The 15,901-nt window shown below is 43.0% G+C and overlaps 2 protein-coding genes and 1 pseudogene across 24 annotated transcripts in view; 2 read left to right on the top strand and 1 right to left on the bottom strand.

Annotated features, from left to right (window-relative positions):
* Window positions 1-13,935, bottom strand: part of ZNF569 (zinc finger protein 569) — a 73,919-nt gene extending 59,984 nt beyond the window's left edge. For 6 of the 19 annotated variants that reach the window (XM_031659519.1, XM_031659523.1, XM_031659520.1 and 3 more), the window contains exons 1-3: window positions 11,994-12,099; window positions 11,213-11,278; window positions 9,786-9,949 (exon numbers count right to left, since the gene is read on the bottom strand). The gene's annotated coding sequence lies outside the window, so the exon portion shown is untranslated. The other 13 variants (XM_031659518.1, XM_031659526.1, XM_031659513.1 and 10 more) reach the window with 9 other exon arrangements.
* On the top strand, window positions 7,217-7,739 carry LOC101009855 (annotated as a pseudogene). The gene has a single exon (XR_640946.4). The product of XR_640946.4 is annotated as a 60S acidic ribosomal protein P1 pseudogene (transcript).
* ZNF570 (zinc finger protein 570) overlaps window positions 12,405-15,901 on the top strand; it is a 58,959-nt gene continuing 55,462 nt past the window's right edge. Inside the window, exons 1-2 of one of the 4 annotated variants that reach the window (XM_017952883.2) lie at window positions 12,405-12,490; window positions 15,051-15,134. In XM_017952883.2, the coding sequence (XP_017808372.1) occupies window positions 15,102-15,134 (33 nt within the window). In that variant the 5' untranslated portion in view covers window positions 12,405-12,490; window positions 15,051-15,101. The other 3 variants (XM_017952882.3, XM_031659540.1, XM_017952884.3) reach the window with 3 other exon arrangements.

Raw genomic sequence — 15,901 nt, 5'->3', positions numbered from 1 at the left:
TGCTTTCTTAAAATATACAAAGCTCCTTAAAAGTTACTCTATATTGCGTTCCCATGCCTAGAAACTACCTCTTGATTGCTGATCATCAGTTCCTTCTTGCTTTTGACCAACGCCTTCTTGTTCTTAAAGAGATCAGATTAAGAATGACTTTATCATTTGATTGGGATATCCCTCTATGTGGATCTATTTGTACTCCTGTATCTCATGAGCTTAACCATCTTGTGGCATTTATCGCTCTGCCAATGCACCCACTGATTTATCTGTCTAAGTAGGACTGTGAACCACTTATGGCAGGGACTGGTCATATGGTTTGATGTTTCATTGCCCAGCACAACCTATATAAGAAAAGATGTGCAGTAAAAGTTTGTGCAATGAATTTAAAATAACTATGATTAATATTTTGAGTGCTCTATGACAAAGTTAGAAAAAGAGATGGGTACTGTAAGCAGAGAAATGCAAGCTATAAGAAAGAATCAAAAGAAATGCTAGAAATAAAAAACATATTAACAAAAAGAAAGAATGCCTTCAATGGACTCATCAACAAACTCAACGCAGTAGAGGAAACAATCAGTGAACCTGAAAATAGAAACTTCAAAAGAAAGTGCACAGAGGAAAAAGAATGAAAAACGAGAACATCCAAACCATGGGACAATATCAAAACATGTATCTATTAAATAGACATCTATTTTCCCAATTAGAAAACCAAAAGGAGAAAAAAAGAGAACACAGATGAAATATTGTAAGTAATAATGTCCATGAATGTTTCAAATTAACGACACACATCAAACCACAGATTGAGGAAGCGCAAAGAACACTAAGCAGGATAAATACCAAAACAAAACAAAACAAAACAAAAAAAAGTGTATATCATATTGAAACTGAAAAAAAAAAAAGAAAAAGAAAAGGTATTCAAGGAACCCAGAAAAAAGTAACACCTTACCTATAAAATGACATTGATAAAAATTACAGCAGACTTGTCAGAAACCAAATAAGCAAGAAAAAAGTGGTGTGAAATATCTAAAGCATTAAATGAAAAAGAGTCACCAACCTAGAATTTTCTATTCAGGGAAATTATCCTTCAAAATTGAAGGAGAAATGAAGACTTTCTCAAAACAAAAGGTAAGGGAATTCATCACCAGCAGACCTACCCTGTAAGAAATGTTAAAAAGTTATTTAGTCAGAAGAAAAACAATATATGTCAGAAACATGGATTTACATAAAGAAAGGAAGTGCATCAGAGACGAAATCATGAAGGGTAAGATAAAATCTTTCGGTTCTTTTATTAGCAATTGATCTAAAAGATAAATGTTTTTTGTTGAAGGCTATAATGATAACAGTGTTATTAGGTGATTATAGCTCACGGATAAGTGAAATGAATGAAAGAGACATCACAAGTGACACAACAACGGAGAAGAAGGGGGAACTGGGAATACTGTTGTAAGGTTCCTGCACTACATATGAAGCAGTACAGCATTTTTCAAAAGTGAATTTAGATTAGTTAAAAATACATATTGAAAACTTTAGGGTGACACTAAAAATTTTTAAAAGAAGTATAAATGATAAAGTAAACAGGAGATAAAATGAAATAATATGAAATGCTCAATGAAAACCGTAGTAATCAGGCAAAGGAGGAGGGAAGAGAAGAAACCAAACAAAGAAATAAAAAAAGTTTCTATTTGCATAGGAAGCAAATGGAAAACAGCTAGGAAGATGGCAGGTTTTAAAATTTTTTTTATTTTTTATTTTTTTGAGACGGAGTCTCACTCTGTTGCCCAGGCTGGAGTGCAGTGGAACAATCTTGGCTCACTGCAGTCTCCGCCTCCTGGGTTCAAGCGATTCTCCTGCCTCAGCCTCAGCTGGGATTACAGGCATGTGCCACCACGCCTGGCTAATTTTTGTATTTTCAGTAGAGACGGGGTTTCGCCAGGTTGGTCTTAAACTCTGGACCTCAGGTGATCTGCCTGCCTCGGCCTCCCAAAGTGCTGGGATTACAGGCATGAGCCACCATGCCCAGCCAATGGTAGATGTTAATCCAACTACAAAAATAATCACACCAAGTATAAATGGTCCAAACACAGCAATTAGAAGACAGATTGTTAGAGTGCATTTAAAAAACAAACAAACAAACAAACAAAACAACCAACTATATATGTCTACAAGAAACCCACTTTAACATTCAGGTTACGAGTAAAGAGATGAAGCTACGCATGGTGGCATGCACCTGCAGTCCAAGCTATTTGCGGGGGCTGAGGCAGGAAGGTTGCTTGAACATAGGAGTTCAAAGCTGCAGTGTGCCATGACTGCATCTGTGAATAGTCACTGCACTCTAGCCTGGGCAGCATAGTGAGACTCTGTCTCAAAAAAAAAAAAAAGAAAAAAAGTCAAGGGATGAGACTGGTGGCCTATCCTTCCCTAGAAATGAAAAAAACAAACAGGCAAAACCTGTCAGAACCAGACTTTCAGAAACTCTGGGAAATAATTAAAGGTTGCACCCAAGCAAACACTTAATCAGGAGAAAGGTGTGTTAAATGTGGTAGCAGGTCTATGTGGCATTTTAACTAACTTATTCACAATTTACAAAAGTGACAAAAACTCCAAGACAATAGGAATAACTCAAACAAAAGCTGTATAAGAGCATAGTCAAGAAAATGTATTAAGGTTCACAAAAGTAACCTTAAATAAATACCATAGTTAAAGACAGAAAAAGTCAGCGTGGTAAAGATGCCTATTTTCCCAATAGTATCTATAAAATTTATATAATTTCAATTATAATTACCAAAAAGTTTTTCACTCAGCTTATCAAGCCAAATCCTCAAATTTATTTACGATGAAAAAGCTGGATAAGTAAAACAAAAAAAATTATGGATAGTAAACTAGCATTTTATGCATATTTGCTTACATTAAAAAGTAGAAGGAAAACCAAAAAATTTAACAATTTAAAAACGGTTACTAAAAGGTGGTAGAGACACAAATAGAATAAACACCAAGACTTCTCTTTATTTTCTGTATTTGTTTTGTGTACACTTTAATACACCTTGTTTTGTATATCTGACTTTCTAACCATGTAAGTGTTTTACATAATTATAGGACAAAATTAAATTGGATCAAATGTTAAAACAAAAGCTATACCTAAAAACCAGAAGCAAAATAAAACAAATGAAACTAATCATGTATCAAGTTTTCAGCTTAACCACATGGAAATTAGTTATAGTTACTTTAAAGCTCAATAATTGGACTGTACTTCTCTAGAGGGATATATCCTAGCAGCAAATAGATCTATAAAGAAATGTTAAAATTATTTACTGTAGGAATATTGTAAGGACTAATAATGTTGCTCTGAAATTGTCTTATTTATACATACATATATAGATATACAGATGGATCATTGAGCAAATAAAAGCTACAAAAATAAAACCAAAGTTAAAACTCTATAATTTAATTTTTTTTTTTTTTTTTTTTTTTGAGATGGAGTCTCGCTCTGTTGCCCAGGCTGGAGTACAATGGCGCAATCTCAGCTCACTGCAAGCTCCACCTCCTGGGTTCACACCATTCTCCTGCGTCAACCTCCCAAGTAGCTGGGACTACTAGCGCCTGCCACCACGCCTGGCTAATTTTTTGTATTTTTTTTTTAGTAGAGATGCGGTTTCACTGTGTTTGCCAGGATGGTCTTGATCTCCTGACCTCGTGATCCACCCGCCTTGGACTTCCAAAGTGGTGGGATTACAGGTGTGAGCCACCGCACCTGGCTAAAATTTTTAACATTGGAAACAACAGTATGAACTCATGATGCTCATTTTGTTAAGAATATATTTCCTGTTATAATAGGAATGAACCTTGAAAACATGCTAAGTGAAAGAAGTCAGTCAAAAAAGGTCACATAACATATTATTTCATTTATATGAAATGTGTGGAATAGGCAAATTTATAGAGACAGAAAGATCAGTAGTTGATTAGGTTGGGCAGGACCTAGGGGATGCGTACCATCAATCCCATATGAATACCATGTTTCCTTTAGTGATGAAATGCTCTAAAATTCCATTGTGGTGGTAGTTTCATAACCCCATGAAAAAATATATATACAATTATATATATTATTATTATTAATATTATTATTATTTTGAGACGGAGTCTCACTCTGTCGCCCAGGCTGGAGTGCAGTGGTGCGATCTTGGCTCACTGCAACCTCTGCCTCCCGAGTTCAAGTGATTCTCTTGCCTCAGCCTCCTGAGTAGCTGGGATTACAGGTGCGCACCACCACGCCAGACTAATTTTTGTATTTTTAGTAGAATTGGGGTTTCACCATGTTGCTCAGGCTATTCTCGAACTCCTGACCTTGTGACCCGCCCGCCTTGGCCTCCCAAAGTGTTGGGATTACAGGCGTGAGCCACTGCACCTGGCTGAATATATATTTTTAAAAATATTAAACTGTATATTTTAAAAGGGTAAAATGTATTGTTATGAATTATATCTTAATCAAGTTGTTAAAATATATACATATATATCCTAGCTCTGTCCACACACACAAAAACCCTCTAACAACAATAACCATTCCAACAGCAACAAGCACTATAACTGTGGTCTCAAAATACCATTTCCTACTTAAAGCAATCAGGGCACCATACAGAAAATATTGATTTCATGCATAGGGCAGAAAATGTTCAAAATGATCTGGGGATGTCATATCATATCAGAAACGTAGGACACCATCAAACACTACTGGGGATGTGTTAAAAGGATTCAGAAGCTATCCTGAAACAGTAGCCAAAGATGAGAACATTTAAGCTTGGAAAAGAAAATAAGTGCAGTAATTTAAGACACATCAAATATGCTAAAAATGATGAATATATAATGGTGATAATAATAAAAACAACCCACTAGGAGATGCCAGAGAACCACTTCAATAACTCAAAATCATATGAAGGGAAAGAATCCATTTATTCTGCCTTTTCTGTACAAACTGTACCTAAGGGTGAACAAACAGTTGACGAGGAAAATTTTTTCTTTAGGAAAATATTCTAGCTAGTAAACGAAGGAATGACAGAATTAGAATATTGCCATTTTGCAGCCCTTACTGAAATAATGGGTCTAGTTAGTAATCATCCATGTTTTCTAAAACCAGTATAGTGGTAAGAACTGTTCTATTTTTAAAACATATGAAAAATATTCTTTTTTTTTGAGACAGAGTCTCGCTCTGTGGCCAGGCTGGAGTACAATGGCGTGATCTTGGCTCACTGCAACTTCCACCTCCCAGGTTCAAGCGATTCTCCTGCCTCAGGCTCCGGAGTAGCTGGGACTACAGGTGTGCACCACCATGCCCAGCGAATTTTTGTATTTTTAGTAGAGACAGGGTTTCACCACGTTGGCCAGGATGGTCTCGATCCCTTGACCTCATGATCTGCCCACTTCGGCCTCCCAAAGTGCTGGGATTACAGGCATAAGCCACCGTGCCCAGCCCATCCCTCAATATGTCTCACCTTACTTCCTCTAATATTACAACCCAACAGTCCTTCAACCCTGTCAGGACCTTCCATTCCTTGATTCTACTAATTTTTTACTGTCCTTCACCCTCTTCCTGTCCTCACTTTTCCACTTACCTAGCCTAAAATCCAAAATCAAAACAACAATCAATTATTTTGCCAACTTAAGACTCCTTTTGCCTCTCTCTCACATTATTCCTCTTTGCTTCATGAAACCAACATTCTGGTTAAATCCAAATCTCCCCCTAACCTGTCTGTGGCTGCAAACTATGCGATGAACACTGCAGGGTAAAAAGCGGATGAACACTGCAGGAGAAAAAACACACAGCTATACAGAATAGGTTCACTTTAAATTCATAAATACTAACATTAAGTGGGTCTTTAATGGTGCCTAAAAATCATAATTTCTCTATTTTCTGTCCCAATCTCTGTGATTTTCTTTCCCCTGCTCTTCTCAAACTCTAGCACCAGTCTCACTCTCATCTGAGTCTCTTGCTAGGTACTTCACTATAAAGTTAAAACAATCATAAGAGAAGGTTCACAAGTTCTCACCAACACATCTGCCCATTTACTTGTATCTGTGCCCGAGTACTTCTCCCTTCTCTCCTGTTATTACCATGGTCAAGGTCCAAGCTCAGCCAAACTCTGCCACGAGATCTCATTTGCTCTGGCTACTTAAGGACATTTTTATATTATCTGCTTTCTGTCCTGTATTGTAGTTTCTCTCTCTACTGGATCATTTCAATCAGTATATAAACAGAATGTATACCTCTTAACTCCAGCTACCACGCCATTTCACTTCTTCCATTTAGAAAAAAAAAAAATCTTCAAGAATTGTCTAGACTTGATATCTCCAATTTTTTCTTTTCCAGTTCTCTCTTTGGCCTAAAATTCCATGGACACTGCTTTCAGGGTCCCTAATAAATGAATTTCATGTTGCCAAATTCCATGTTTCTTTCTCACTCCTCATTTTACGTGGCCTATTGGTAGCACCCGACACAGTTCTTGTTAAAATACATTCTTCCCTTGGTTTCCAGAATATCACACTCACCTAGTGTTCCTTCAACATTTCAAGCTAGTCCCCGTCAGTCTCTTTTGCTAATTCCTCCTTACTTCCCAGAGTTTGTTATGTTAGAGTGACTCAGAGATCAGTCCTTTGTCTCCACCTTTCTCTATCTATCCTAACCTCTAAGTGATCTCATTCAGTCTCGTGTTAAATATCATTTATATCCTGATAATTCCCAAATATGTCTCCATCCTAGACCTTAGATCTCTCTTTTGTCTCTCCTTTTGAACTTCATACTTGTATATCCAGTTGCCACCTTGATATCTCCACTTGAATGTCTAATGGGCATCCTCACATTTCACATACTATATTCCAAACTGAAATCTCACTATTTTCCTACATTCCAAGTCAGTTTTTCCTACATTGTTCCCCTTCGCAGTTAATGACACCTCCATTCAAGTTACTCATAAAAACAATATTGTGTCACCTTGTCTCATTCACAATCTGCCTCAGTTTGTCAGCAAATCACGGCAGCTCTACCTTTAAATTATATCTAGTACATGACTACTTCTCACCATTTTTACTACTCTGGTCCAGATCACCAATATCTTTTCCCTAAAGTACTACAATACAATCATATGCTACGTAACAACATTTCAGCCAACAACAGATCACATATACAACCAGTGGTCCTATAAGATTTTAATGAAGCTAAAAAATTCCTGCCTTTTTTCCTCAGCTGTCGCGAAGGTGCTCGGTCCTTCCGAGAAAAATAAGGCCGCGTTGGAGTGAGGGCCTCACTTCATCCGGCGACTAGCACCGCGTCCGGCAGCGCCAGTCCCACACTTGCCCGCGCTATGGCCTCCGTCTCCAAGCTCGCCTGCATCTACTCGGCCCTCATTCTGCACGACGATGAGGTGACCGTCTCGGAGGATAAGATCAATGCCCTCATTAAAGCAGCCGGTGTGAATGTTGAACCTTTTTGGCCTGGCTTGTTTGCAAAGGCCCTGGCCAATGTCAACAATGGGAGCCTCATCTGCAATGTAGGGGCTGATGGACCTGCTCCAGCAGCTGGTGCTGCACCAGCAGGAGGTCCTGCCCCCTCCACTGCTGCTGGTCCAGCTGAGGAGAAGAAAGTGGAAGCAAAGAAAGAAGAATCCGAGGAGTCTGATGATGACATGGGCTTTGGTCTTTTTGAGTAAATCTCTTTTATAATGTGTTCAATAAAAAGCTGAACTTTAAAAAAAAAAAAAAAATTCCTATCACTTAGTGACGTCATAACCATCATAACGTCATAGCACAATGCATTACACATGTAACCTAGGTTTATATAAGTACACTCTATGATGTTTGTGGTGATGCTAATGTAAACAAAACACCCCTACTGCACTGCCAGTGGTATAGAAGTATAGCACATACAGTTGTGTATGGTATTAGTATTTGATAATATTATTGATTATTGATCATGCGTATAGTACATAATACTTGAAAATAATAAATGACCGTTACTGCTTTATGTATTTACTATACTATACTTTTTGTTATTTTAAAGTATAATCCTACTTAAAAAAAAAGTGAACTGTAAAATAGCCTCAAGCAGGTCCTTCCAGAGGTATTCCAGAAGACATTATTATCATAGGAGATGATAACAATAACAATGCATGTTTTTTGTTTCCTGCACGTTCCATGCATATTTATTGCCCCTGAAGACCTTCCAGCGGAACAAGATGTGAAGGTGGAAGACAGTGATATTGATGATCCTGACCCTGTGTAAGCCTAGGCTAATGTGTTTGTGTCTTAGTTTTCAGCAAAGGAGTTTCAAAAGTTAAAACGTTTTTAATAGAAAAAAGCTTATAAAGATATAAAGAAAATATTTTTGTACAGCTATACAATATGTTTGTGTTTTAAGCTAAGTATTATTATAAAAGAGTAAAAAAGTTTAAAAAATTTAAAAGTGTATAAAGTAAAAGAGTTACAGTAAGCTAAGGTTAATTTATTACTGAAAAAAGAAAAATGTTTTTATAAATTTAGTGTAGCCTAAGTGTAGAGTTTTTATAAAGTCAACAGTAGTGTACACTAATGTCCTAACCCTTCGTATTCACTCACCACCACATACACACACACAAATATATATATATAGCTGTACCAGTTTTAATCTTATTTATTTATTTATTTATTTTTGAGATGGCGTCTCACTCTGTTGCCCAGGATGGAGTACGGTGGCACAATCTCGGCTCAATGTGAGCTCCGCCTCCCGGGTTCAAGTGATTTTCCTGCCTCAGCCTCCCGAGTAGCTGGGACTACAGGAGTGTTCCACCACACCTGGCTAATTTTTTGTATTTTTAGTAGAGATGGGGTTTCACCCTGTTAGGCAGGATGGCCTCGACCTCCTGACCTCGTGATCCGCCCACCTTGACCTCCCAAACTGCTGGGATTACAGGCATGAGCCAGCACGCCTGGCCCATTTTTAATCTTTTATACTGCATTTTCACTGTATCTTTTCTGTGTTTAGATATGTTTAGATACACAACGTCTTACCATTGTGTTACAGTTGCCTATGGTAGTCAGTACAGTAACATGCTGTACAGGTTTGTGGCCTGAGAATAGGCTATGCCATACAGCCTAGGTTTGCAGGAGGCTATACCATCTAGGTTGTGTAAGTACACTCCAGGATGTTCGTACAAGGACAAAATTGTCTAACCAAGTATTTTTCAGAATGGATACCCATCATTAAGCAACACAACTGTAGTCTCCTAATTGGTCTCTCTGCTTCTTCCCTTGACCTGCCCGCTTTTTCCTCATTTGTCCTCCCATAGGCCATTCTCATCAGAGCTGCCAAAGCTATCTTCTTAAATTGTAAGTAGATAGTATCATTTCCATGCTCAAAAACCCTCCGGCAGCTTCCCATCTCACTCAGAGGAAAAGCCAAAATTAGTACTACGGGCCAAAAAGCCCAATCTGATCTGCCCTCCTCCCCTCCACTTACCTTTCTTCTCTTCTCTCCCACTAGTCTCCCCTTCAATTACTCTATTTCAGCCACACCAGCCTCTTCACTAACAGGCATGTTGCCACTTCAAAGCCTTTACAACTGCTGTTCCCTCTGCCTGGAATAACTTTCCTCACTTATGCATAAATAGATCCTTTACTTCCTTCATATCTTTATTACTACCTTTTCAGGATGCCTTCCCTGAAGAGCCCATCTAAAACTCAAACTCCCATCTCTAATTCTAAATATCCTCTCACTTCACATTTTTTCTTAGTATTTTTCACCATTTAATATACTTCATATTTAATTTACTTACCTTGTTTATTATCTGGCCCACAAAAATGTAAGTACCATGATAGTAGGGGGGTTGCCTCTTGTTCACTGCTATATCCCAAGCACCTAGGATCGTGCCTGTTACACAGACAGCGTTCAATAAATGATGAGTCTATGAATGAATGAATCCTTAATATATGAAGAACTCTGGAAAAGAAATTTGAAAACAGAATGCTACTTTAGAAAACATATAATTCACAAAAGATTTTTTAAATGCTTGACTTCAGTAAGTAATCAAACAATTGTTTTATAGTAAATTAATTAATTTATAGCAATGAGGAACAAAGATTACTACTATTTAGAATATCCATTGTTATCAATGGTGTATGAGGATATAGGCAATCTTATGCCAATAATACGGCAGATTATTGGAACTTTACAGAAGAATAATTGGATAGGCTCAGGGAACCTTTAATAAGAGCATACATTTTGACCTATCAATTCTACTTTTAGGAGCCTGCTCCCCCTCCAAAAAATTTAGAAAAGTACATTAAAACATGTGCCAAATAGTTGCTGATAAACACACAGTTTATAATTTCAATAAGCTAGAGAGAACCAAATCACCCATCAGCAGGGGTAAACGTATACCATGAAATACTTTAAAATGATGGCATAATTTGTGATTGTTTAAATGGAAAGATACCAATCATATATTGTTAAATAAGAAAGGTTGGTTACAGAGTTGTATGTATAGTGTGACTGCAATTTTGAAGCCATCATGCACATATATAGAACATATGAACGTATACGTATGTATTCACAAAGGCGGGGGTGAAAAGATGGAAAGTAAATTTTGACAGTAGTTGCATGGCTGGTAGAACTATGAATGATTTTTGTTCTTCGAGCTTTTCTGTATTTTTCTCCACCCCACTCTACTCCCCAAATGAGGTGGAGTAGGGGACGAGGAGAATGAGTTTAGTACGTACACAAAACAATGTAGCTAATACACGAAAATAAAATTAAAAGTGAAGTGTTGAGGCTATCGATGTTTCATATAAAAACATATTTCCAGTCGGGCGCCGTGGCTCACGTCTGCAATCCCAGCACTTTGGGAGGCCGAGGCGGGTGGATCACCTGAGGTGAGGAGTTCGAAACCAGCCTGACCCACATGGAGAAACCCTTTCTCTACAAAAAATACAAAATTAGCCAGGTGTGGTGGCACACGCCTGTAATTCCAGCTACTCGGGAGGCTGAGGCAGGAGAATCGCTTGTACCCGGGTGGCAGAGGTTGTGGTGAGCCGACATCGCGCCATTGCACTCCAGCAGCCTGTGCAACAAGAGCGAAACTCCGTCTCAAAAACAAAACGAAAACAAACAAAAAGAACTTATTTCCAATGACCATAGCCAAAGACATGCAGCGCTGGCAGAAATGCCAAGTGTCACACATCTACACCCACAAGCACACCCTACCTTGCAAAAACAGTTTTTCATTCATTCAAGATCCCACTGTCACGCATGTTTGCACGCAGGTTCATACTGAAAGATAAAAGGGAAAGCGTCTCCACGAAATCCGCTTACGGACACGCTCCCGGGGCCACACTCAGCCAGACAAACGTCTGGCAAATGACAGTCACTTCACGCCAGACTCTCACAGTCCTTCGCACGCCACTCCCACTGCCTCAGGGAACCACAGGCACAGGCATCGCCCCGCCTGGCGTCCTCTTCCAAAGATTGGGGCACCGGGTCCGCGGGCCCCCACTCCCACCCAGCACAAAGAGTCCGGCGCTCAGAGCTAGCGGTTTCCGGAGGACTCACCACCGAGCCCGCGGACACAGGCCCCGAAACCACACGTAAAGCTGCCGAAGTGGCACAGCCGGCGCGGGCTGGGCCAGAGGCGCCCCTGAGGCCGGGGCTGTAGGTGGCTGAGGGCGCCACAAGCCTTGGTCCGTTAGACCAGGGGAGACGCTTCCCAGAGGCCCCCGCGGCTCACCCGGGCGGGACCGGCTTCCCCGTTTGCGCGTCCTGAGAAGCCGACCACGGCGTTCCAGGGCTCACAGCTCCGCGTAGGGGAGCTCAGCCTAGGGTTTTGCCGGAGCGGCCTCCTGCCAGCCCAGCTCTCAGATTGGGAGCGCAACTTGGTACTGAGAAGAATCGAGTCGTTCCGCTGCTTCCTGCCCCGAACTACATTTCCCAGAGGCCTTCGCAGCCCTACTCCCCCCTCTCCCCCTGCAAAAAGGCATTTCCTTCTTACAGTGGGCTGGAGCTGCAGGTTCGCAGGGTCCGTGAAGGAAGCCTGGCTCAGTCTGTTTAGTTCCGTCTTCTCGGGTTTCTACCTGAGACTAGAATACGGCGTGGTGAAGGTGGTGAGAGCTCAAGTGCCCGTGAAGGCCGGGTCAGCTGGAGCCTTAAGGTCCTGGCAGCGGCTAGAACAGGGAGGAGTGACGTTGTGTGACTGTATGTGTGAAACTTCGGCCATGGAATTTGGAGTTTGGGGTTTCCCGGGCGAGAGACCATGTCCAGTGACATCTGAGGTCGTGCGAATATGCGACCTTTTGTGTGACCATGGTCGCGTTTTATATTCTCGTGGCTGTTTGATTCTGACCTTGCATGTATTTGTTCTTTCTGGACTTCTCGAAGTGACAATGTTACTGGATTTCATGACCCGGGATCGTGAGCGAAAAGTAGTGTGGCCAATCCGCCTGGATTCTAAACAGACTTGGCCTTACTAGCTGTGTCATCTCAGACTAGGTACTTAATTTCTCCATGCCTTTAGTCTTAATTTTTTTTTTTTTTTTGAGACAGAGCCTCACTTTGTAACCCATGCTGGAGTGCTGCGGCGCGATGCTGGCTCACTGCTGCCTCGAACTCCCGGGCTCAAGCGATTCTCTGCCTCAGCCTTCCGAGTAACTGGGACTACAATCACGGGACACCCCGCCTGGCTGATTTTTTTTTTTTTTTTAATTCTTAGAGATGAGGTCTCACTATGTTGCCCAGGCTGGTCTCAAACTTCTGAGCTCAAGCGATCCTCCGCCTGGGCCTCACAAAGTGCTGGGGTTACAGGCAAGAGCCGCACGGGGCCGGCCTTAATACCTTTAATAAAGAGATAATAGGCCGGACGTGGTGGCTCACGCCTGTGATCCCAGCACTTTGGGTGGCCAAGGCGGACGGATCATTTGAGGTCTGGCGGTTTTTTCTCTTTTTCTTTCTTTCTTTTCTTTTTTTTAGACGGACTTTTGCTCTGTCGCTCAGGCTGGAGTGCAGTGGCGTGATCTCGGCTCACTGCAACCTCCGCCTCTCCGCCTCCCGGGTTCAGGCAGTTTTCCTGCCTCAGCCTCCTGAGTAGCTGGGACTACAGGCGCGTGCCACCACGCCCGGCTAATTCTTTTGCATTTTTATTAGAGACGGGATTCCACGATGTTGGTCAGGCTGGTCTGGAACTCCTGACCTCGTGACCTGCCCGCCTCGGCCTCCCAAAGTGCTGGGATTTCAGGCGTGAGACACCGCACCTGGCCAAGGGTAGCCAGTGGGAGGCTGCCAGGAGTGTAGTACGCTTGCGCAGTTTACTTCCTCGCACCCTCGCCCCCACCCCCAACTTTTTTCGGGTATCCAGCACAATTCTAGGAATTCGCCTCCCACCAATTTTTTTTTTTTTTTTTTTTTGAGACGGAGTCTCGCTCTGTCGCCCAGGCTGGAGTGCAGTGGCCGGATCTCAGCTCACTGCAAGCTCCGCCTCCCGGGTTTACGCCATTCTCCGGCCTCAGCCTCCCGAGTAGCCGGAACTACAGGCGCCCGCCACCGCGCCCGGCTAGTTTTTTGTATTTTTTTTTTTAGTGGAGACGGGGTTTCACCATGTTAGCCAGGATGGTCTCGATCTCCTGACCTCGTGATCCGCCCATCTCGGCCTCCCAAAGTGCAGGGATTACAGGCTTGAGCCACCGCGCCCGGCCCCACCAATTTTGAGTAGACGCGCCACTAGCGCGTTCCCACGCACAAACCTTTTCCCTGCGGCCAACCCGCGGTTCTCAACTCCCCGCCCTGGTTGCTAAGTGGGGTGCGCGGAGCGCTTGCGCCTACCATACCAGCCACTGTAGTGTAACGCTGGGTCCCGTCCCTGTGACCCAGCCAGGCTCGGAGCTGCAGGGAATCCGGACTTTCGGGCTCTCTGGAAGGCAGGGGAAGAGGCCAGCGTGGGAGGACCTGGTGGGGAGGGGGGAGTTACAAACCCTGCGCGGAGCTGCCCTGTTGCTGCCAGACCCTACGGCGCCGCGACCTTTTCTACTCCGGACTACGTTTCCCAGCTGCCCCCGCGGGAGCTGGGCCCGCGGTCCCTTTGTGTCCTCCGGGGGCGGAGGCAGCTGAGGCGCTTCTTTCCGGGCCCGTAGGGGCTGGGTTCCATCCAACTCAGGGTAGGGGTGTGATCCGAGCGAAGATTCCTCGAGCCTTTGGGGCGGGAACGGACTCTTCCCCCAGCTCTGTTCTGCAGGTAGGGAGTGGGCTGAGGAGTGGCGTGTGGTTCTCCGGAAGCTCGTCCCAGGCCCTCTGTGTGACTCCGGTGCAAGTGGAGGTTGGTACCGTAGTGCGAGGCTGTCACCGCGTGTGCCTGTCCACGTCCTGTGTGACTGGGTGCGAGGGAGTCAGTGGCACCGTGGAGTGTGAGGCTGTGAGTTGCGGGGGGAGCGGGCGAGTGTTCGCTGCCCCTTGTTGGGCCGATACCCGCGGCCTCTTTGTGACTGGGTTGTGAGACTGTCGCTTGTGATAGATACCCTGGTGTCTGAGCCTTGCCGGTATGGGAAAGGGTGCCCGTGTGAGACAGTCCATACCCATGGCCTCTGACTGTGGCGTGGGTAAGACGGTGGTTGGCACTGTAGTTTTTCAGACTCTGATTATGTGGGGCATTGAATGAGAGACTGTGTGCCACCGAGAGGCTTTTAAAGCCGGCTCAAGTCATATCAATGTGCCACCAAGTTTCAGAATCACTGATTTATTGGAGAGGAGGATTGTGGGGTCAGGTCCTCTTTTATTTGATCTTGGTGCTCTTATTTATTAGTTCTGTGTCTTTATGTGAAAGCTTACATTCCTCTGAGTCTGTATTTGTAAAACCTAGAACATCTGGTGTTAAGCTAAGGAATTGGAAAATGATTTAGGCATGAGTTAAATTGTATGCAAACAAACTCCTAGGTCTCCATTATGTTCTCTATATTGGAGGGAAGGTTGCAAGAGGAGGAAAGAGAATCCTAAAAAGTCTAGACTGGTGATTCTGGATGCTGCAAGAAAAGTCTAGTTTCTCATGTTCTTTTCCCCATCTCAGTTATCTGAGGCCACTGCCATTTCCCAAGAGAAGAGCAAGGAGGGAGAAAGAATGGCTGTTGGGCTTCTTAAAGCCATGTACCAGGTGCGTTGGTGTTTTCTCTATTTCCTGAATACCTGTCTGCTTTTCAGAACAAGCAGATACTAATTTTCCTTCTGCTGAAACGTTTCTGGGTAACCAGTCATATCACTTATCAACACTCTCCACTGGATTCCCATCTTATTCAAGATAAATGCTTAAGTCCTTGTCTTGACCTGCAGGGCCCTGCATAATCTGGTCCCTGACTGTCCCTCTGACTTCATCTAATTTTTCTCACCCTGTCTTTAACTCAGTCACTCAGTTCCAGCAACACTAGCTTCCTTGTAATGTGGTGAGTACATTCTTTCTTATTCTTTTTTTTTTTTTTTTGAGACATAGTCTCACTCTGTCACCAGGCTGGAGTGGAGCGGCCGCGATATGGGCTCACTGCAACCTCCGCCTCCCGAGTTCAAACAATTCTCCTGCCTCAGCCTCCCGAGTAGCTGGGACTACAGGCACGTGCCACCAGACCCAGCTAATTTTTTGTATTTTTAGTAGAGACAGGGTTTCACCTTGTTGGCCAGGATGGTCTCGAACTCCAGACCTCAGGTGTTCTGCCCGCCTCAGCCTCCCAAAGTGCTGGGATTACAGGCATGAGCTACCACACTTGGCCTGGCCAGTGAGTACATTATTTTTGTTTGTTTGTTTGTTTGTTTTGAGATGGAATCTCTCTCTGTCCCCAGGCTGGAGTGCAGTGGCACGATCTCGGCTCACTGCAAGCTCCGCCTCCCGGGTTCACACCATTCTTCTGCCTCAGCCTCCCGAGTAGCTGG

The sequence above is a fragment of the Papio anubis genome, chromosome 20 (assembly GCF_008728515.1).
Source record: "Papio anubis isolate 15944 chromosome 20, Panubis1.0, whole genome shotgun sequence".
Classification (NCBI taxonomy): Eukaryota; Metazoa; Chordata; class Mammalia; order Primates; family Cercopithecidae; genus Papio; species Papio anubis.
The sequence above is the reverse complement of the archived record's forward strand: the minus strand, read 5'-3'. Positions and strand labels throughout refer to the sequence as shown.